The following is a 22,360-nucleotide window of genomic DNA, read 5'->3' as shown; positions in this document are numbered from 1 at the left end:
CAGAGGATCATGATCCTAAAGACTGTTCTCATTGTAAAAAGCTGTCTGACAGAACACTTAAAGACAGAGAGAGGAACAGACTCTATAGTCTGGCCCAGAAATCCATGAGAGGAAGATCTGCGGAGAGAAAGAGTTCAAAGAGACCCAGAACTCCCTCCAAAGGCAAGTCAGAACGTCCATCAACCTCAGCACCGGGCTCGGCGCTGAAAAAACGACATCTGATGGACAGTTCAAGAGAAAAAGCTCCGTCGGCGTCGAGATCGGCGTCGATGAGGAAATCGTCGTCGAAAAGAGGTTCGCCGTCGTCGAGGAAAGCTCCGCCGTCGTCAACTAGGCGACGATCGGCGTCGAGAGAAGCCACGAGATCGCCGTCGACGAGAGGTTCGGCTTCAAGACATGAGTCAACTCCGCCGCCGTCAACCAGGCGACGGTCGGCGTCGAGAGACAGATCACACTCGCCGTCGTCTCGACGTCGACAGGCTTCGAAGAGTGTAACACCTCCGTCGACGTCTCCACGGAGGCGCTCGGCGTCGAGGAGCAAGAGCCCCCTCGGACGATCGTCGTCGAGGAAGGGATCATCTAAGGCACGTCGGCGCTCGTCGTCGAGGATGTCCGATCCTCCGCCGTCGCCACATGCCAGGTCGATGACATCTCCGTCGCCGACAGATCAACGTCGGCCGACGTCGAGAGCTCCGTCGATGGCAGGACTAGACCGTTCGACGTCGAGACCTCCGTCGACGGCAGGACTAGGCCGTTCGACGTCGAGACCTCCGTCGACGGCAGGACAACGCCGGTCGACGTCGAGACCTCCGTCGACGGCAGGACAACGCCGTTCGACGTCGAAGGAGATGACTCTGTCGTCGGCACATCATCACCGATCGACGTCGAGGGACCACAGATCATCGTCGAGGCATTCAACGCCGAAAGTTATCGCCCCGTTGACGCCACAGAGGCGTTCGACGTCGAGGGAAAGGCTTTTGAGACGTCCTCCAACACCGGTGAGACGGAGATCACCTTCAGTGCCTTCGACAGTCCTGGTGACACAATCTGCTTCACTCCATTCCTCCTCAAGTGCCTCGGGGTCAACCGGGTCATCTTCGAGGAGTAGGAGTCCGGTTCAGAAGAATCCCCATCGGGGTTACACTTCACATATAAGACTTTCGCCAAGATGGTACGCCCCTTTGAGTAATTGGAAGGATTCTAAGGCACCAGAGAGACTTCAAAGGTACTTGAGTCCAATCCACAGGTCTCCTCTTCAGCAAGCAGAAGAGACAGAGCGATCACGCTCACGAGAGAGAAGAGTGGACAGGTCACATGCCCCTAGGGTCTCCCGATCACCAAGGAGGGAGCAACCCAAATCTCGAACACCGAGAAAGGAGGTACGAGATGTGAGATCGAGATCTCCAATACATCAGAGGGTATCACGTTCTCCTCGAAGGGAGGAACGACCTAGGAGATCTCCGGTGAGGAAGGAGCATTCTCACCACAGGAGAAGAAGAACTCCTTCATCCTCTCCTCCAGCTTCGCCTAGATCTTCTAAAGGGGACTACTCTCCGACGCTGGCAGACAGCCCTCGCTCAAGAGCTTCCCCTCTGGACGACGTCAACACGTATTTGGACGTTTTGCAAAGGGGTGCTTACAAGCTGAATATAGAAATGACCACTCCAGAGGTGTCCACTACTGTGATTTTTGAGACTCTTCATCACAAATCATATGCACGGCCGTTGCTTCCATTAGTCCCAGGAATAATGGACCCAATCAAAGAGGTTTTCCTCACGCCAGCAACGATCAGAGCAGTTCCGGCACGTATCCAGAAAAAATATAGGCCGGCTGACTCAGATCCTATCTTCGTTAAAGGTGAGCCTGCAGCGGACTCAGTTATTGTAGCCTCAGCTAGGAAGAATCACACGGTCGCTCCTTCTTCGTCAGTTCCTCCTGACAAAGACAGCAAGACGCAAGATTCTTGGGGACGCAAGGTGTGCAACACAGCAGCTTCATCCCTAAAAGTCTCTAGTGCATCAGCCCTTCTGGGAAGGTACGATAGAGCCCTATGGGACTCCATGGAACGATTCAAAGAGAAATTGCCCAAGGAGGACCAGAAGGACTTTGAGGAGACCGTGACGGAGGGCTGTTTGGTGGCAAACCAAATGATTAGTTCATCAGCAGATAACGCCCTTCTAGCTGGACATAACTACTCACATGGAGTATGTGCGAGGAGATCCTCTTGGCTGCGTTTAACTGGGCTCAAGCCAGATGCCCAGCAGCGCATACTCAATCTGCCTTTTTCCGGATCTTCACTCTTCGGGGAGCATGCCGATCAGGAAATGGCCCGGATGAAGGCCGAGTTAGACACAGTAAAGGCAGTAGGTCTGGAGAAACAGAAAGCACCGTTCAAACGACGCTTCAAGACCAACAAGAACCGGGGAGGCCAACAGAGGGTTCAAACCCCTCAATGGTCTCAAAACAAGCCGCAAGGAAAGCCACAATACAGAGGAGGAAGGTCAAGCAGAGGTAGAGGCGGACATAATCAATCCTCTACCACACCTAGAGGAGGCAAGGCCTGAGCAGTGGCTTCCTCTGTCGCCGTTACCCACTCCAGTGGGAGGAAGTGCTGCACAACATCTGGCAGAGTGGGTCAGCATCACGAAAGATCGGTGGGTGCTGAATATACTGCGCAATGGATATGCGCTACGTTTCAGGAAGAAACCACAACCGGCTCCTCCAAAAAAGTCTCGCTCGTACCATCTGGAGCTCCTCAAAAAGGAGGTGAGCGTCCTCTTAAAGAAAAACGCAATCGAAGTGGTACCCCTCTCCCAAAGGGGGAAAGGAGTGTACTCAAGATATTTCCTTGTTCCCAAAAAGGACCAAGAAGGCAAATTCAGACCAATTTTGGATCTTCGACTCCTCAACAAAGTGGTGGTCAAAGAGAAGTTTCGCATGTTGGCACTCCATCAAATATGTCCTCATCTACAGATCGGAGATTGGATGTGTTCGGTGGATTTACAAGACGCGTACTTCCACATTCCTATTACACCAGGTCATCGAAAGTACTTGAGGTTCCTGGTAGGGTCCAGGCATTACCAGTTCAAAGTGCTCCCTTTCGGACTCAAATCCGCACCAAGGGTCTTCACCAAGTGCATGGCAGTGGTAGCGGCGTGTCTACACAAAAAAGGTCTCTTTGTGTACCCATATCTAGACGACTGGCTCCTGAAGAGTCCGTCGCCTCGGCAAGCCACCAAAGACTGTCACCTGTGTCTCCAACAGCTACACAGGCTCGGCCTCCATGTAAACTCAGAAAAATCGATCCTGCAGCCCACACAAACTATCCACTATCTGGGAGCAGTTCTAGACACAAAGTTAGGAAGAGCGTTTCCTTCGCAAGAGAGACTTTCTTCCATGGGACAAAAATGCAAAAAGTTACTTCAGATTCCTCGTCCAAAGGTGCGAGACGTAGCGTCTCTGTTGGGCTCCATGGCGTCCTGCATCTTCCTAATACCGAACGCCAGGTTGAGAATGCGGCCTCTTCAAGAGTCGGTGGAGGATCAGTGGGACCAAGCGTCTGGAGATTGGGAGGATCGAATCATCCTGTCTCAAGCAGCGCTGACCTCAATACAGTGGTGGACTCGCCCTCGGAATGTCCTGCAGGGAGTCCCTTTTCAGCAACCTCTGCCTTCTCTGTCTGTGGTAACGGACGCATCTCTAGAAGGCTGGGGTGCTCACATGGGTCATCTTCAGATTCAGGGTCGCTGGTCGACCAACCTTCAGACATACCACATCAACATGCTGGAACTTCGAGCGGTTCATCTGGCGCTCAAGGCGTTCCTTCCAGCAATAACAACGGACAAAGTCCTGGTTCAGACGGACAACACTACAACTATGTTCTATCTGAACAAGCAGGGAGGAACTCGATCTCGCCCTCTGTCTCTGGAAGCCCAGGCGATCTGGCACTGGCTTCTGGCTCGGGGACTGTCGGTGGTGGCAGTACACCTTCCAGGTGAGTTAAACACAAAAGCAGACGCACTCAGCAGGCACTTCGAAGATCAGCCAGACTGGGTGCTAAACGACGAAGTGGTCGAAGAACTCTTCCGTTGCTGGGGTCGTCCAGACATAGACTTATTTGCGGACGACGAAAACGCCAAATGCCACGCCTTGGCGTCCAGGTTCCACCGGCCAGGGACGCAAGGGAACGCTCTCCTGCTGGAGTGGACAGGAATGTTCGCTTATGCTTTTCCCCCTCTGGCACTGATTCCGAAGGTGGTGGCCAAGCTCATCAGATCGAGCATGGACATGATCCTAATTGCTCCGGATTGGCCGCGACAATGGTGGTATCCAGATCTGTTACATCTGTCGCGGTGTCCACACAGACGGCTGCCGTGCAAGCCAGACCTGCTGAGCAAAATGGACGGGAGGATCCTGCATCCCAACCTCCAGTCGCTGAACCTGACTGCATGGCTCCTGAGGTCTTGCAATATGGGCACTTAAATCTGCCTCCGGAATGTATGAATATCCTAAGAGAGGCGAAGAGACCTTCCGCAAGGACGTCTTATGCGTTCAAGTGGAAAAGATTTTTCATTTGGTGTAAGGACCATGGCTTTGATCCCACCAAAGGGCAAGAAGAGGTAGTCCTACCATACCTCCTATACTTAGCGACATCAGGGTTGAAATACGCTTCTATTAGGGTTCATCTATCTGCCATAGTAGCGTACAGAAAATCACCTACACAAACATCGTTTTTTCAGGTCCCGGTGGTGAAAGATTTCCTTCAGGGATTAAAGAAGGTCTATCCCCCTGTGAGAAATCCTTCTCCTCCCTGGGAGTTGAACCTGGTTCTCTCCAGACTGATGTCTGCACCGTTTGAGCCTATACACAAGGCCTCCTTGCAGCATCTCACTTGGAAGGCGGCCTTCTTGGTGGCAATAACCTCTGCGCGCAGGGTTAGCGAGATTCAAGCACTCTGCACCAAGGAACCTTACACTGTGTTTCACCACAACAGAGTAGTAATGAGGGCTCACCCTTCTTTTCTTCCAAAAGTGGTATCGGATTTTCATATAAATCAAACGATTACCCTTCCTTCGTTCTTTCCTAATCCATCGACCCCAGCTGAGAGGTCGTTGCACTCGTTAGATCTTAAACGGGTGCTAAAGTTTTACCTAGAAAGAACAAAGGACACCAGAAAGACAGACCAACTCTTTGTCAATTATGGTGCAATGAGGTCCGGGTTTGCAGCAGCCAAAAGATCCATCTCCAGATGGATTGTCTCTTGTATCAAACTAGCATACCAGCTGGCTGGCAAACCTTTGTTGCAATCACCCAAAGCTCATTCCACTAGAGGGAAAGCAGCCACAATAGCTTTTTTGCATGACATTCCTATGTCAGAAATATGCAAGGCTGCGACATGGAAATCAGTCCATACCTTTACAAGGCATTATTGCCTAGAGTCTGATTCCAGAGCGGATTCTCAAGTAGGGCAAGCCTCCTTGAGAAACCTATTTGGGTAGAAAAAGGCCTATTTTTGGGCCTACGGATATAAATGTTATCTGTTGATTCCTTTGCCCGCAGGGATGAGGTGAGGCTCGCTACTCTATTCTAATGCTTATGACTATTGATGAGGATCCCCTGGAAGAGAAGGATTAGTTACTTACCTGTAATCCTAGTTCTCTTCCAGGGGTATCCTCATCAAAGTCATAAGCAACCCTCCCGCCTCCCCGGGCAAAGGACTTTGTTTATTTAATAGGAGATGTTTTTTAACCTGTTATTACCATGGTTTGGTTTTCAGTCTCCGAAAAGAACAACTGACCTAACTGTAACCCCTGAGGCATGATGGGAAGCTAGGGGCAGAGGTGCCTTAAAGGCACAGCGTCAGTTTTAGTGCATTCAGCTACAGGTTAGCTTTTCAGTCTTTTTAGACTGGGATTTTGCAATGCAGCCTGGGAGCTGTATATGCTTACAGTGTGTTATGAGAATTTCTACTGTTTTCTGTACATTAAAACAGTTTCTAAACAAGCATTGGTGTTGTTTCTCATGTTTCTAATACAGAATTCACTGTATTGTGGAAATTCTTCACTGCATATTCCAGCTCTATTGTTTATTTGGCTGCAATTGCTTATTTTTATATATATATATATTTATATATATGTCTATAATATATGTGGGGCACATATAATATATTGTTTCCGGGGTCCCGCGCATGGGCGGGAATATTCTAATGCTTATGACTTTGATGAGGATACCCCTGGAAGAGAACTAGGATTACAGGTAAGTAACTAATCCTTTTGAATAGTGTAGGGGTAAAAATACTATTCCCATGTACCCCAAAACCCATACCCACCCTAAAACTTAAAACATCTCCATTACTTACCTTATAAAGCATTGTAATGGCATGCGTTGAATGGTATACGTTGTAATGACATGCAATGTAGTGACATGCGTTATAATGGCTGCGTTGTATTGCATGTGATGTAAAGGCAGTCGTGTTGTAACAACTGCATTGTAAAGGTAGTGTGTTGTAATGACTGCATTGTAATGGATGTTTCCCATTCAGCAAACATACAATGCGTTCAGAGGAGCTACCATTGGTCACTGAGTTCTTCACCTGAAAGGTGGGGATCTCTCAATATTGAGAGTCATCGTCTGCAAGGGTGGCTGCGGTTATAACACCCTTTGTCCTGTCAGTATGGCAAGTTGTCCACCAAACTTTAAATAACTCCCTCCACTGTAAAACTAAGAGCAAAACATAGTGTACATGAACACTAAATTCTTCAAAATGTATGCCTATATTTGGTAATGAGCAAATTCTTTATTCTCTGATTACAGGGAGATGAGTTGCAGACAGTGTGCACCTACAACACATTAGGACGTTCCAATGTAACATCTGTAAGTTAATTTTTAAATATCCCACTCTCATTCGGCATTGTTAACCAGCATGAAAGGAATATTACAATATGTGTGTTTGCTTCAACAGTTAACTTTGTGTTAAATGTCAAAAGCAAATTTTCACTTTCCACCCTCAGATTTGTAAATTCACATAATTTGCATCCCAAAAATAGAATTGACTTTTTTAAATGTATTAAACCCATTTTATAAATCAAAAAATATTTTGCAACTTGTAAAATGGGCATTATGACACTATTTCATGACACGAGTGAGAGGTCACTCGCCGACAAAGTATTTTGTTGTCTATGGCAATTTTGTCTTAACTAAGCCTTATATAATTATAACATTATAAAATGCCACTGGTTCTTTATGTCTGTTTTGTTGTTATACTGACAGTATTTACATGTTCTTGTTTATCCCAGAATGGATCGTTGTTTGGTGTGGTAGTCCCATTCAACACAGCTTTAATGGGTTTTCAGTTTTAGTCCCATTTAACATAGTTCTCACAGTGAATAGGTTTTAGTCCCATTGAATACAGTTTTCACTGTTTGCAGGTTTTAGTCCAAACCAACACAGTTAGTCTTTTCCCTTACAGGAGGGTAGTTTCAAGGGGTCCACCCCTTTACAGTTTTAGCCTCTTTTTAGGAGTTCTAATGGGTATGAGTCCCATGTATTCAATTGTTTTGCTCACGCTGTAACCACCACTTAGGGGTTCTACTGTGTACAATTCCCATGTATTCAATTGTTTTGTTCACGCTCTAACCACCACTTAGGGGACCTAATGGGTACAAGTTCCATGTATACATTTGTTTTGTTCATCTTCTAACCACCACGTAGGGGTTCTAATGGGTTCCAATACCATGTTTTCTATTGCTTATGAGTACAAATCCCATGTTTTCTGTGGCTCTGTTTGCGTTTCTAACCCCATGCTGGGTTCTAATGGGTTTTAGTCCCATGTGCATGCCATTGTTTTTTTGTACACTGTGGTACATGCTTACATTTGTTTGCTGACAGTGTTTGATTTTTCCTATTCTTCGCGTTAGTTGTTTGGTATATCTTTTTCACTGTGTGCCACACTTGTGATTGTCTGTCCCTAGGCCTCTGTGGCTGTATGGTTAGCAGTCAACATTCTTTTCCTTATTTCCACTAACTATTTTCTTTGTTTGATATTGGGTGAATATGTTCCATGTTGTTTCTGGTCCATTATTCAACTGTATTTTGGGGAAGTCAGTTCTGGTGTTAAATAAAAAAAAGAATTATAAGAGGATGATGGGTGGGTGAGATATATTATGTGTATTTGTCTATGCATCGCCTCTACATTGCGTATTTTTCTTACGTGTACTTCTTGTACATGTCTTGCCTATTTTCTCTAAATTTTCTTTCCATTTCTCTTGCACTTCGGTCTTAACCTTCTATATGATATCCTCTTGCACTTCCTCTTTCATTTCTCTAGTGTATTTTCTTCCTTGTTCACGCTTGACTTTCTTGGTATCTTTGCTACGATCCCTTCATGTTTGGTTCATTTTTTTCTTGCTTTTTTCTCTACTTTTACTTTTTTTATTCTTTTTTTTCAATACCGAGAGTACATAAGTATCAATTAAGTAAACCATAACATATAGTTGTATACATATATGAAATAATCATGTCGAACTAAAGGAAAAATTTAAAAGTAACTGTGTACGTATATATGTCTGGGGGATCACACAGATCCCAAAAGAAATTTCCATATCCGGTTAAATTTTCGCATTGAGGGTATAGCTCTAGTTTTGGCCAGTGCGATCTCCCTCTCAGATAAGTCTTTCATAAAAGCCAACCATTCAAAAAAAGTAGGTGAGTTAGGAATAATCCATACTCTGGCAGACAGGCAGCAACTAATGCAATGCATTAGATGGTTCTCATGGCATGATTTTCACTCTCCTTAAAACCTAGCATAATCTCTTTGTTAGTGAGCAAGAGATCAGAGCCCTAGCATTGAGCAATATATTGTGTGACTTTTTCCCAAAAATCAGACAGCATAGGGCAGGTGCAGAACATATGAAGAATGATAGCTGCCATAAAGCTACATTTGGAACAACATGATCTGTCTGCGTCATCACCCACCCCGCTGTGCGTTTTGCTGCCATTTAATAATCCTTTCAGGGGAATAATAGAGCATACAAATAGTTCTAAATAGTTGCAGCAGATGTAAGCTTATAGAATGAATATAACTATCCTAGGTATTTAGAGCAGAGACTATCTCAAAAGTGTCCGTAGTAGTAGCTAATGTCTGACTCCATTTGGAAGCCAGGCAACAAGTATCACCACCTCTGAAGCTACAAAGTTGGAGAAATAATGAGCCTATTCTAGCTTTTAGCAAGAGATTTAAAAAATATGTCAATAGTTCATGAGAGTGAGGGAGCATCACTTGTTGTGAATTTTAAGAAATAATCTCTATTTTGAAAGTATTAAAAAAAGAAATTGTTGTGGGAGATCAAAAGTGTATTGATGTGATGTGAAGGTACGAAAAGGATAAGTTACTTACCTGTAATCCTAGTTCTCTTCCAGGGGTATCCTCATCAAAGTCATAAGCACTGAATATTCCCGCCCATGTGCGGGACCCCGGAAACAATATAAAAATATATATGTATAAAACACATATATCTCGCTCCACATATATGTATGTACATATATCATTTTTCTCACATCAATGCAGCCCCAAAACTGAGGCTAAACAATGCAAACACATATACATGAACTGCAATTAGTAAGGAATCAAAAAACACATTAGGTCAAAAAATCCTTGAACTTTGGGTTTTAATGAGTCAAACCACTCATAAATCCTGAAAATTGCTTATAAATAGACATTGTTAGCCCTCAGGCTGCATTGTAAAACAATATCATAGAAAATGAAACCATTTTCACAATAACTGGCACCGTGCCTTTAAGGCAGCCATGACCCCAGGCTTCCCATCATGCCTCAGGGGTGACAGTTAGGTCAGTTGTTCTTTGCATAACCCTGAAGACAGGGCTCAACCACAAGATTGAAAACAAAACAGTACCAAATCTCATTTACCTGGGGAGGCGGGTGGGTTGCTTATGACTTTGATGAGGATACCCCTGGAAGAGAACTAGGATTACAGGTAAGTAACTTATCCTTCTCTTCCAGGGGATCCTCATCAATAGTCATAAGCACTGAATAGAATAGCAAGCCCATCAACCACCTGCAGGTAAATGAGAAGTACATGACCCAACCAATCATAACAGCCAAAAGAAATTCTAGCTGTGAAACAGATTCCTCAGGGAGGCCTGGCCCACCTGGGTATCTGCTCTCGTGTCAGAATCTAGACAGTAATGTCTGGTAAATGTATGGACAGACCTCCAGGTCGCCGCTTTACAAATCTCAGACATGGGCACATCCTGCAGGTAAGCCGCCGTGGCTGCTCTACCTCTAGTAGAATGCGCCTTAGGGGAACCCCCTAAAGTCTTCTGTGCCAATTGGTAAGCAAGCTTGATACACGAAACGATCCACCTGGAGATAGAACGTTTCGAGGCTGCATGACCAGTCCTGATCGAACCGTAGTTAACAAACAATTGATCAGAATGTCGAATAGACTTGGACCTGTCCAGATAGAACTTTAAAACCCTTTTCAGGTCCAGAGAGTGTAATGCCCTCTCAGCTGGAGTAGAGGGATTAGGAAAGAAAGTGGGTAAAGAGATAGACTGATTGACATGAAAATCTGATACCACTTTAGGCAGGAAAGAAGGATGCGTTCTAAGCACCACTCTGTTCAGATGAAAAACCGTATACGGTTCTTTAGTACATAGGGCCTGAATTTCGCTCACCCTACGGGCTGACGTAATCGCTATCAAAAAAGCCGCTTTCCAGGAAATATGCTGTAAAGAAGCTTTATGAATAGGCTCAAAAGGTGAACCCATCAATTTTGATAGGACTAGGTTCAGCTCCCAAGGCGGAGCAGGAGGCCGAACAGGAGGGTACACTTTCTTTAGACCCTGCAGGAAATCTTTTACTGCAGGAAGCTGAAAAAAAGAAGTTTGTGAAGGTGATCGCCTATAAGCTGTAATAGCGGCTAAATGCACCGTAATGGAGTTAAACTTCAAACCTGCTTTAGTCAGGTACAACAAGTATGGGAGAACTGCTTCTTCCTGACTTTTTACCGGATTGTGACCATTCTGCATGCACCACATATAGAATCTCTTCCACTTGCATGCATACGAATGTCTAGTGGAAGGGCGTCGTGCTTCTTTCAGAATGGCCATGCAGTCCTGTGGCAGCCCTAGATGGCCGTACTGTATGACCTCAGGAGCCAAGCTGCCAAGTTCAGTGACGGAAGGTTGGGATGGTGAATCCTCCCGTTCATCTTCGACAACAGGTCCTGCCTGCATGGAAGCCTCTTGTGAGGAGACACTGATAGGTGAAGTAGGTCTGTGTACCACCATTGTCTCGGCCAGTCTGGGGCAATCAGGATCATCGTTGTGCACGAGTGGTTCAGCTTGCTCACCACCTTCGGGATCAGCGGAAGGGGTGGGAAGGCGTACACAAACTGCCCCGACCAGTCCATTAACAGAGCATTCCCTCTCGTTCCTGGTCGATAGAACCTGGAGGCGAAGCTTGGGCATTTGGTGTTTTCGTCGTCTGCGAAGAGATCTATTGAAGGACGACCCCAAGACTGGAAAATGTCGTCTAGCACTTCGTCGTTGAGAACCCAGTCTTCTCTGTCTTCGAAGTGCCGACTTAGAGCGTCCGCCCTCACGTTCTGCTCTCCTGGGAGGTGGACTGCCTGAACAGACAACTTGTGAGCTAGAAGCCAATGCCAGATGCGCTGCGCTTTCAGAGACAGAGTCCTTGAGTGTGTTCCTCCCTGCTTGTTTAAATAGTACATCGTGGTGGTGTTGTCCGTCTGTACTAGAATCATTTTCTCCTGAAGCGAGGGAAGGAACGCTTTGAGAGCCAGGTGAACCGCTCTCAACTCCAGCAAGTTGATATGATAAGTGCTTTCCTTGGGAGACCACAGACCCTGCACTTGTAGGGGTCCCATGTGCGCTCCCCATCCTTGCAATGATGCATCTGTGATGATCGTTTGTGTTGGAGGCGGTTGATAGAAGAGAACCCCCATCTGCATGTTCTGTCTCTTTGTCCACCACTGGAGGGAAGATTGAGCAACCTCCGACAAAGTGATCCGATCGTCCCACTGATCTGAGTGTTGGTCCCATTTGTCCTCCAGATCCTGCTGAAGAGGACGCATCCGAAGTCTGGCGTTCGGCACTAGGAAGATGCAGGAAGCCATCGACCCCAAGAGCGAGGCTATCTTCCGCACCTTCTGGGACCTGTGGAGAAGAACTTGTTGGCACTTGAGGGCTATCGAAAACTGTCTCTCCTCCGAAGGAAACACTTTTCCTACTTCGGAGTCTAACAGAGCTCCTAGGAAGTGGATCCTCTGAGTTGGTTGTGATACAGACTTGTTGAAATTGACATGTAGACCTAGACGTTGACAAAGTTCTATGCATGTCTTGAATTGATTCCTTACATTGCCTGGAGTTGGACCTTTCAACAGCCAATCGTCTAAGTATGGGTATACGAAGACTCCCCTGCGGCGTAGAGCTGCCGCCACCACTGCGACACACTTGGTGAACACTCTGGGAGCCGACTTCAACCCAAACGGGAGGACTTTGAACTGGTAGTGAGAGGTCCCCACCCGGAACCGAAGGAATCTTCTGTGATCTTGCCGTATTGGAATATGGAAGTACGCATCTTGAAGGTCCATCGAACACATCCAATCCCCCTGCCTGAGATGTGGATATATCTGATGAAGCGCCAACATGCGAAACTTTTCTTTTCGTACATGCAGATTGAGTGTTCTCAAGTCCAGAATGGGCCTGTATTCTTCCTCTGGCCCTTTTTTCTGACCAGAAAATACCTCGAGTACACTCCTTTCCCCCTTTGGGACACCGGAACTCTCTCGATGGCTTCTTTCTCGAGGAGTGTAGCTACTTCTGCTTTTAACCTTTGTAGCTGGTGACTTGATGTTGACATCGGGGAAACGTGCGGAGGTAGACGATGGAAACGAAGACAGTACCCATTCTGCAGCGTAGACAACACCCATTGATCTTTGGTGATGGCCTGCCACTCTGTCCTGTGATGCGCAATGCTTCCCCCCACTGGAATGGGTAACGGCGCTGGGGGAAGTGAAGACTCATTGCTTCTGCTGCGCTTTATTGAAGTTGTTGCCTTGGCGCTGATTTCCATTTCCCTTGGAATTGCCCTTGCCTTTGTACTGTGTCTTTTGCTGGCCCTGCTGGTTCTGGCCTTTCTGCCATTGAGGGGTTTGAACCCTCTGCTTCGAATAACCCTTGTTGTTCGAACGGAATTTCTTCTTAAATTCCTTTTTCTTCTCGAGTCCCACCGCTTTGAGAGTGTCCAACTCGGTCTTCATCCGCTGCATTTCCTCATCCGCACTTGCTCCAAAGAGAGATGTGCCTGAAAAAGGAAGGTTCAGGATTCTTGCTTGAGCCTCCGGTTTTAATGCTGTGAGGCGTAACCAAGATGTTCTCCTTGCTGTAACTCCGTGCACATAGCCATGTGCCGCCAGAGTTGCCCCATCTGCTGCCGATCCTATAATCTGGTTGGAGACTTGACTGCCCTCCATCAGAACCTCCTCAAAGTCCTTTCTGTCTTCTTCAGGGAGCTTTGCGGTAAATCTCTGAAGTGAGTCCCACAGAGACCTGTCATACCTGCCGAGCAGGGCTTCCGCTTTAGAAACCTGGAGGAAAGAGGCTGAGGTGTTACACACCCTTCTCCCCCATGAGTCCTGCACCTTGCTATCCTTATCCGGAGGTACCGTGGATGAGGAAGCCACCGCATTGGATTTTCTTGCCGCCGTAATGATCACTGAATCTGGCGGGGGATCAGCTTTGAGGAACAGAGGATCCTCTTCCGGAGGACGATACTTTTTGAGAATCCTCGCTGGAACGGACTTCACCGTTGCCGGAGTGAGGAAGACTTCATTCACATGTTCCATTATACCCGGAACCAACGGCAACAACGGTTTGGGTGCTGATCTATGTTGCAGGGTTTCGAATATGACAGTCGTCTTGACTTGTGGAGCTGTCATCGGTACTCCCAGTTTCAGGGCTCCCCTGCCCAAGATATCTTGGAACGAGAAAATATCCTCAGTTGGAGACACTCTTGAGCGTGGACTGTTAGTAAGAGTCGGGGAGTAATCCCTGTGAGATCGTGTCCTCGACGAACTTGAAGAACTACTTGTCCTCCTGGACCTAGTTCTTCTGCTAGAACGCGTCTTGGAACGAGATCTCTCTCTGTGACGAGAATGTCTCTTGCTTGAGTGTTTAGAACGAGACCTTTCTCTGCGAAGAGGTTGGTCTCGATATCGCTTTAGGCGCTCCGCCGTCTCCTTGTCCTTTGCCCAGTGGTGAAGAGGTCTATTCCACCTTGGGGAAAGATGAACAGAAGGAGACTTGTGGATGGGATCCTTCTCAGGTGTACGCGACCGTTGAGGTCGTTCCGTTCGATCCTGTTGCGATCTTGCAGGGGATTCGGACCTCCCCCTATTAGATGCGCCGCCCCGTCCATCCGAGGATCTGCCACTCCGAGATGATGAGGATGATGAGGAAAGACTCACCAGAGATCCAGAGGGAGACCTTGAGCGAGATCTTTCTTCTGCAAGTCTCCGTCTCTTGGCGGGGGGATCCTGCACTGGAGATTGTTCCCCCTCCGCAGCCGATGCTGAACCTGGAGAACCCAACTGTGGCTCTAGGGCATGAGTCTGGACTAACAAGTCACTTCCCTTGTCCCGAACCACCTCCTTTGATTTTGTAGGAGTAACGTTCTTTGTTTGCGAAGAACTTCTCTCCCTGGATCTTTGTTGATCCCTCGACAGTGGTTGTATCGACGCCGAGCGCCGAGCAGGAAGACGCTCCCTCGACGTAGACCGTGATTTCTCCGTCGACCTCGGGTGGCAATGGCTGTCCTTCGACGTTGAAGGCTGTCTGTTCGACGTCGATGGAGGCTGTTTCGACGCCGATCGCCGTTGACTTGATGGCGACTGGGCGTGCCTCGACTTCAAATGCCGCTCCGACGTCGAACGCTCTCGTCCAGGCGTCGACGTTGGCTGCATCGATGTCGACCGATGATGTGTCGACAGATGCTCCCTCGACGTCGAACGACCATGGCTAGTCGTCGACCGAGGATGGCTCGACGTCGAACGTCGATGGACCGACGTCGACGGAGAATGCCTCGACGTCACAGCATGACGATGCTGTTTCGACGTCACACGGCTCGCCATCGAGCTCTTCCGCTTCGACGGCGACCTGTCCCTCGACGCTGACTGAAGCGGAGGTACCTTCCATGTAGACACTGAAGACATCTTCTTCGTCGCCGTCGACTGCTTCTCCAACGCCGATCCCGACGTCGAATGTGAACCAGTCGGGGCTCCTCTCGACGTCGACCGCGTCTTCCGACTTTTCTGCTTCTTGGGAGATCTTCCTCTCTCAGAAAGCCCATAAGCTCTAATCCTCTCTCGATCCTTAAGAGTCCTGGAAGATAAAACCTGGCAGTGTTCACAGGTTTTAGAGGAATGAGAGTCTGGTAGGCACAGGATACAGACTGAATGAGAGTCAGTCTTTGCCTTTTTCCTTCCACATGAAGGACAGTTGTTGTGTGGAAAAGTAAATTTTGCCATGTTCTGTGTCCCTACATGTCATCCATCATATGTTATCTGTGCATGATTAATATGCATATGTTATTCCCCATGTTCGATTAAAGACGCAATTACAGTTGTGTCCACCTCTAGTATGGCAGTTTCCAGTTCTCGTGAATACTACGAATATCAGGCCTATGTAAAGCTACGTTGCCACGTTTCTCAGTGTGCACGTTATTCCATTGTAAAGTCCCCGTTTCTAGGCCTCAAAAGGGCCCGGACACCAGATTCAGCTCCTGTCTCCTGAAGCCTCGCGGAGGAGCGATACAGCCCCCACCTGTATCCTCGACCCTTCACTTACTTCCTGCCTCGCAGTGCCCGGCTCAGCTTGGCTCTGCCTCTGAGTCTGCCAAGAGTATGTTATGATTCTAGCTATCAGTCCAGTCCTCCTCCTCTGCATTCCTAAAGCTACTGAACTGCATCAATAGTTTCCGTCATTGTCTAGCCTTTACGGCCCCATGTTAGAGAAATACTGTATTAATGGTCATTTAATATTCTTCATCACGCACTACATGTAGAATAATGCATGCTCCAGTCTTAGAGTCTGTTCGCCTTTACCCCGATAACTTCTAGTTTATATCAACATGTTCTCTAAACATCAGATACTAGATACTGTTTAGGTACATGTCGCCCTGACTCTCCAGACTTCAGTCTCTGCTCCTAGCACAGAGTTCATAGCCCCCAGCTTCTCCTAGTGATACGTCATTGCCAGTTTGCGCGCACCATCAGGTTAGAGGTCCCGGCTCCTTAGGTAGCCCCTCCATGGTTTCTGCCCCATTCATGACATATTCTGTTATGTTTGCATCACATGTCTGTGTATACGCCCTGTTACACCTCTTTTCACCCTTATCTTTCGCGACTGCTACGCGTCACGCCTATTGCTCCACCCACTGCTACGCCCATTGCAATGTAATGCTATGTGTTTGCGATATGTATATATGCCCATGTACTGTTATTAAAAAGTCCCTTTTTCCCGATCCTGATCCTGGCAGCGCTGCCAGGGCCCTGCCATCCTATTCCTGTGCAGGCTGTCCTGTTCCTGTCCTTATGCTGTATTAAACCTGCAAAACTCCTACTACCTCGAATCTTGACTCTTATTTATTGAGCTATCTGTTATTCATTTATTTAACCCAAAAATAGATCCGGTATTATTTATTTATATACCACATAATGGCGCCCGAATAGGGACTTGCCCTTTCCCCACGCGTCGGTGAAGCCACGCCGACCCCCTGACCCTCTGCAGTCGTGACGGAACTCTTCTGCGCACCGGCAGATATTTCTGCTTCAAGTATCCCTCAGGCCCACGGAGGAGACGGAGGAGGCGGTCCAGCATCCAGACGAGACGGTGGAGGAACGCGGCGAGTCCCGACCAGAGCCCAAGCCGAGAGTCCAAGGTCCGAGGTATCCGGAGGTCCACCCGTAACTGAAGTCCGAAGTTCGTCCGTCCGGCGTCCAAGCAGTCCAGTCCGATCCGAGGCCTTCCGTTCTTGCTGCCCGGTGAGTACCGTCGCTGGGGTAGTATCTAGACAGGGTCAATCTAAATTGACTCTGGTCCGTGGGTTGGTGGTACACAGACCCACAAACGAAGTGTTCACCTAGGTGGATACGGGTCTTGATGCGTCCCTTTATGGGACCGGTATGTTCCGTACTGTTTCAGCAGTGCATCCAGTAACTCTAGTCTGTTCCGTTCTCGAGAAATTCTTGTGTTTCTGTTCTCAGTATTCCAGGTAATATTCTGTCCGAACTGTTATGTTATGATGTTGTTCAATGTATTTCCAATGTCGTGGTATGCCTGAATTGTTCTCCCAATTGTTATTGTTCCTCGTCTATTGTATTGTGTTCCGATTCAAGTTTACAATGTCTCTCTTTTCGAGATTACGTCAGTTAAAAACTAGAAAGGGTTTGTTAGAAGAAGCAGTTCCAGTTCCGCCTAGGGACAGTCCAGGTCATTTTATGTATCAGAAGCATGGCATAAGTGCCATATTATATCTAGATTTATGGGTAGATTATACCAAACAGTTAGAAGAAAAGTATAGATGGCCCGTATCGGGTACATGGGATGCCGAGTGCATCATGCGAGTAGAAGAAGCATTATGGAAAAAGAAAGCCAGACAGTCACAGAAAGATGCCATCGAGTTATGGCGCAAAGAAGCTCATAAAAGAACCGAAAAAGAAATCAGAAAGTCAGAATTAAGTAGAGAATCCTCAGAACGAGCACAAGAAAAAGAACTAATCGAGATAGGTGAACAAGTTAAAGCCGAACAATCAGAGAGACAGAGGAATGCCCTTATTAAGGGTATGTATCCTCTCCTTGCCGAGGGCTTGCCAAAAGCGACCCCGGAGGCATCCAGTAATTTCCCGCCACCATTAGTTCCGACTAAGTTACGTCACAAACCGACCGCAGCTGATATTTTTATTTCGTCCTATTTGGACGACACAGTCCCAGAATATGCAAATCCTGTTCGCGCTCCGCCAGTCCCTGTAAATCAGGCACTTCCCGCTCCTCCAGACACCGGAGTACCTGTTACGGTACCCCCGGTCCAGCCCGCCATACAAGTCCAGCCTACATTTCCATTTCCCACTCTGCCAGGACGAAGAGCATCAGTAGACGACTCTAGTTTAGGGGCCGCAGGGGGAGGTCCTCCTCAGACCCCGCCGCCACATAAGCATTTAACGACAGCCGAATTACATATGCAAGCGTCACAGCGTACGCCCAGACATCAGTCTGTAGCAGAAATAAGAAAAGCCCTTAATGAATGCGGCTATGATCCAGTCCCAGGCGAGGATAATATGGTTTTATATTCATTACGTGTAAGAAGGGTGGCCGAGTATCTAGTCACCCTACCGAATATGAAAGAAGACCTAGACAGAATATATCGTTTCATCCGTACAGGGGATGATCCAGAAAGCATTGGCGAGGCCATGTCTCAAAGGAAAGCTGAGACCCAGCTCATGATATTAAAGTTTCTGATCAATTGTCTAATAAGAGAACAAGATTACCCGTCCAAAGATCAAGCCGAAATGAGAACCCTGACAAAGTGGAGTGATAATATAGCCGAGGGTAAGCACAGAACCATCAGTGCTATGGAAAGTATGTACAAGAAAATTCGTAAAGAAATAATAAGGTTACACGATCAACATAAAGCAGCACAAGTAAGCGAGAAAGAAAGTAACTCTGATACTGAAGAGGTAGAGGACGAGAATCCCGACAGAATAGCGTATGTAGGAAAATCTAGATTTCCAGATCGCCATTTACGCCTAGAACACAAGTCTACTTTCCATCATCCAGCACCAGAACAAGGTTCTCTAGAACAAGTATTCCAAGCTACCGATCACATTCTGAAATCACGAATCGGTTACAGTGAGTTGAGTACCATGCATGAACAAGAACTAGTCCGATCAGCAGTCCGATGGACTACTGATTCTACCACTTTTCCAGACGAAATAGTGGCACAAATGTTTCTGAAAATGCCCCAAGCCGAGCAACGACTGGCGGGTATGTATATGATTCAGCACCTCATTACATTGTATGAGGGTCAGCACTCTGATCCAGGCCCGTTACATGATATCCTGAACGAGTTACTCCAGTATAGATGGAAAGGTTTAGGTACCGATTTAATTAGTGTCGTTCTAGAACAGCGTCACAAATATAGAACGTTTTTGAACCCGCATTTTGTTCATGTCTCACCCCCAGAAAGTAAACCATTTTACATGGAGAGACAGAATCCGTTACGAGAAGTCCACCCAGTTAGAGGAACGGGTGGCGAACTAGAACGAGTGTTTGTTTACACTCCGATTACAAAGATGGAACTCCTAGAGATGAAGAAATTAATTCCCTGTCATGATAAAGATCCAGCAGGGTTCCACCGAGAATTAAAAGACATGCTCCGTATGGGAGAATACACGTATCCAGATATAATTAAAATGTTAAAGGTTCTGCTGCCCGCAGGGGTGTATGAAAAGCTCAAGGAAAAAGAATGGGAGGTGGGAGAGAAAAAGATCGATTGGGCAGTTCTAGAAGCTGAAGATAAGGCACGAGTACCAGGTACCGGTCTTGGAGCGAAATGTAAAGAATTACCAGAATTATTAATACAAGTTTTACCCAGATTATTGACAACTAGAAAAGAAGACTGGGATGCAATCTCAGCCTGTAAACAGAAACAAGATGAAGACATTAGTGATTTTTATTCTAGATTTGAGAAATGTTTTAGCATCAACAGTGGTCTCAAGACAAGTAGTGGGTCATACCCTCATCTTTTTGTTACTAAATTAGTCGAGAATTCAAGTCCACCAATTAAAAATCGAGTTTTGAAAGTCGAAAGTACCTGGCAAGCTAATACCCCGTCCCAGATGTTACAGATGCTCCAATACCACCAGAATAGAATCAGGGAAGAGCAAGAACACGAGAGAAAACGTATGAAAGACACGAAAATGAAAGTACTAGTTGCACAATCTGTTCCTCAAGACAGTCAGAAGAGGGGTCCGAATCAAGCCAGTCATCCTGCAATCCCCGTTAAAGGGAACTGCAATTATTGTAAACAGCCAGGTCATTTTATAAATGAGTGTGCAGTTCTGAAACATAACATAGCTACTGGTAAGACTAAAGAAAGACCACGTCCGCCTAGACAAGAACAAGTTTCACAGATTCCTCAGCCACAGAATGCACCACAGACAGTTACAGCACCGCAGCCTATCGCTGCAACACAGCATGTTACACAACAGATGTACCAGTATGCACAGTCTGAGTATCCAGAGTATCAGCCATATTCATGAAACAGCCTAGAGAGGGAGGTAGGCTTGCCTCTCATCGAGATACCTGTAGATCAAGAAGGTCCCTATGTTCACAGTCAAGTACTAGGGAAAGATAGAAAGTTTTTGATTGATACAGGGGCAAGTAGGACCACAATTAGCCACGCCGAAGTTCCAGGGGCTCCGCTCTCAGGCTCAAGAAATGTTTCCCTTGGATTTTCAGGAAAACCTATCGTAAATGAAATATCAAAGCCAGTTACTCTAGAAGTAGGTCCATTGTCCCGTACTACTGATCTGTTACTTACTAAGTCATGTCCAGAAAACCTATTAGGCATTAAAACACTGAAAGAATTAGGTGCAGTTATATGCTGTTCCCCAGAGGGAATACGATTGTTCCTACGTGACTTCAAGGGTCACTATGTATTACGAGATTTTGATCCTAGATTGTCTAATGTTCCACAGCATTTATGGGCGCAAGGTCCAACTGATTTTGGTTATATGCAAATCACACCCCATCGTGTGACTCTCAAGCCAGGTGTAGTGTTACCACGAATCAGACAGTACAGACTGCCACCTGAGGCTGTAGCAGCCTTATCCAAAATTATTGACGAGCTCATCGCTCAAGGAGTAGTTGTAGAAACTGACTCCAATGTATGCAATTCTCCGATCATTCCAGTCATGAAACGTACTGATCCAAATGCACCCCCAGTATATCGATTAGTGATTGACCTACGAGAACTTAATAAATGTATTATTCCCCAGTATCCAGTTGTCCCAGATATCTCTTCCCTATTGACAGCCATTGATTCCGAAGCCTCATTTTTCACTGTCATAGACCTCAAGAACGCGTTTTTCAGTGTTCCCATTCATCCAGACAGCCAGTTTCTTTTCGGATTCTGTTTAAATGGAAGAAGCTATATGTTCACACGAGCTCCTCAAGGTTTCACAGAAAGTCCTAGTATTTACAGTCAAGCACTCAAGAGACAACTAGACAACATTCACATGCCAACTGACACTGCCCTGCTCCAGTATGTCGATGATCTACTGATCACAGCCCGTTCTGAACGTGCTTGCGAGCGAGCATCACTCACAGTTCTGTATTTCCTAGCCGAGATGGGACACAAGGTGTCCCCTTCTAAGCTTCAATTCTGTGTCCAGCAAGTGGTCTACTTAGGACACTTACTGTCCAAGAGGGGTCACAGGATTCGCGCTACGCATTTGGAGTCGTACACGACTTTGGAGTGCTCTGGCAGGAGAGAGGTTTCATGACTTCTCATGGAACCAAGATTCAGCATGGTCTCCTTATTCAAGCTCTGCTAGATGCAATACATTTACCGACATCCATTGCTATCATGAAGTGCAAAGCACATACGAAAGTTACTGACATTATTTCTCAAGGTAACAATCTAGCAGATCGCACAGCCAGGCTTACAGCACAGACTCCAGACATTCCAGTTAATCCGACACAGACACACACTCCAGATCCGACTACATGCATGACAGTTAAGGACCCTACACAAGATGTCATAGATATCCAGTTACATGCTACTCCCGAAGAAATCAAGAAATGGTCCGAACAAGGAGGGGTCCAGACAGATCAGGGATGGTTAACGAAAGGAAAAGCCACTTGGTTTCTCCCCGACTCTATGGTTCAAGTCATTATCAATACCGCACATAGTCCAGCACATTTAGGAGAAAAAGCTATGCTAGACAGTATCCAGAACATTTGGTTCAACAAGCATTTACGAGCTGCCGCCAAGCAGAAAGTCCGTACCTGTATGATATGTTGTCAGTTTAATCCAGGTAAAAGTGTCCCGGTGGAACAAGGTGGATTCCAGCCTCCTGACCACCCTTTTGATGTCCTCCAGATGGATTATATTCAGATGGAGCGATGTCGAGGTTTCAAGTATGTCCTTGTAGTTGTATGCACCTTGTCCAGGTGGACAGAAGCATATCCAGTCCCAGATTACACAGCCGCGACCACTGCCAAGCAGTTGGTTCGTGAGTTCTTCCCCCGTTATGGA

The 22,360-nt window shown here is 46.8% G+C and overlaps 1 protein-coding gene across 1 annotated transcript in view; it reads left to right on the top strand.

Annotated features, from left to right (window-relative positions):
* Nucleotides 1–22,360, top strand: part of LOC144767799 (DBH-like monooxygenase protein 2) — a 274,266-nt gene that overhangs the window by 208,860 nt on the left and 43,046 nt on the right. The window contains exon 10 of the mRNA XM_078651178.1: nucleotides 6,814–6,873. Coding sequence (XP_078507304.1) covers nucleotides 6,814–6,873 — 60 coding nt within the window. The remainder of the gene's footprint in view (nucleotides 1–6,813; nucleotides 6,874–22,360) is intronic.

The sequence above is a fragment of the Lissotriton helveticus genome, chromosome 7, assembly GCF_964261635.1.
Source record: "Lissotriton helveticus chromosome 7, aLisHel1.1, whole genome shotgun sequence".
NCBI classification, from domain to species: Eukaryota; Metazoa; Chordata; class Amphibia; order Caudata; family Salamandridae; genus Lissotriton; species Lissotriton helveticus.
Note: the sequence above shows the minus strand (reverse complement) of the source record. Positions and strands in the feature narration are given on the sequence as shown.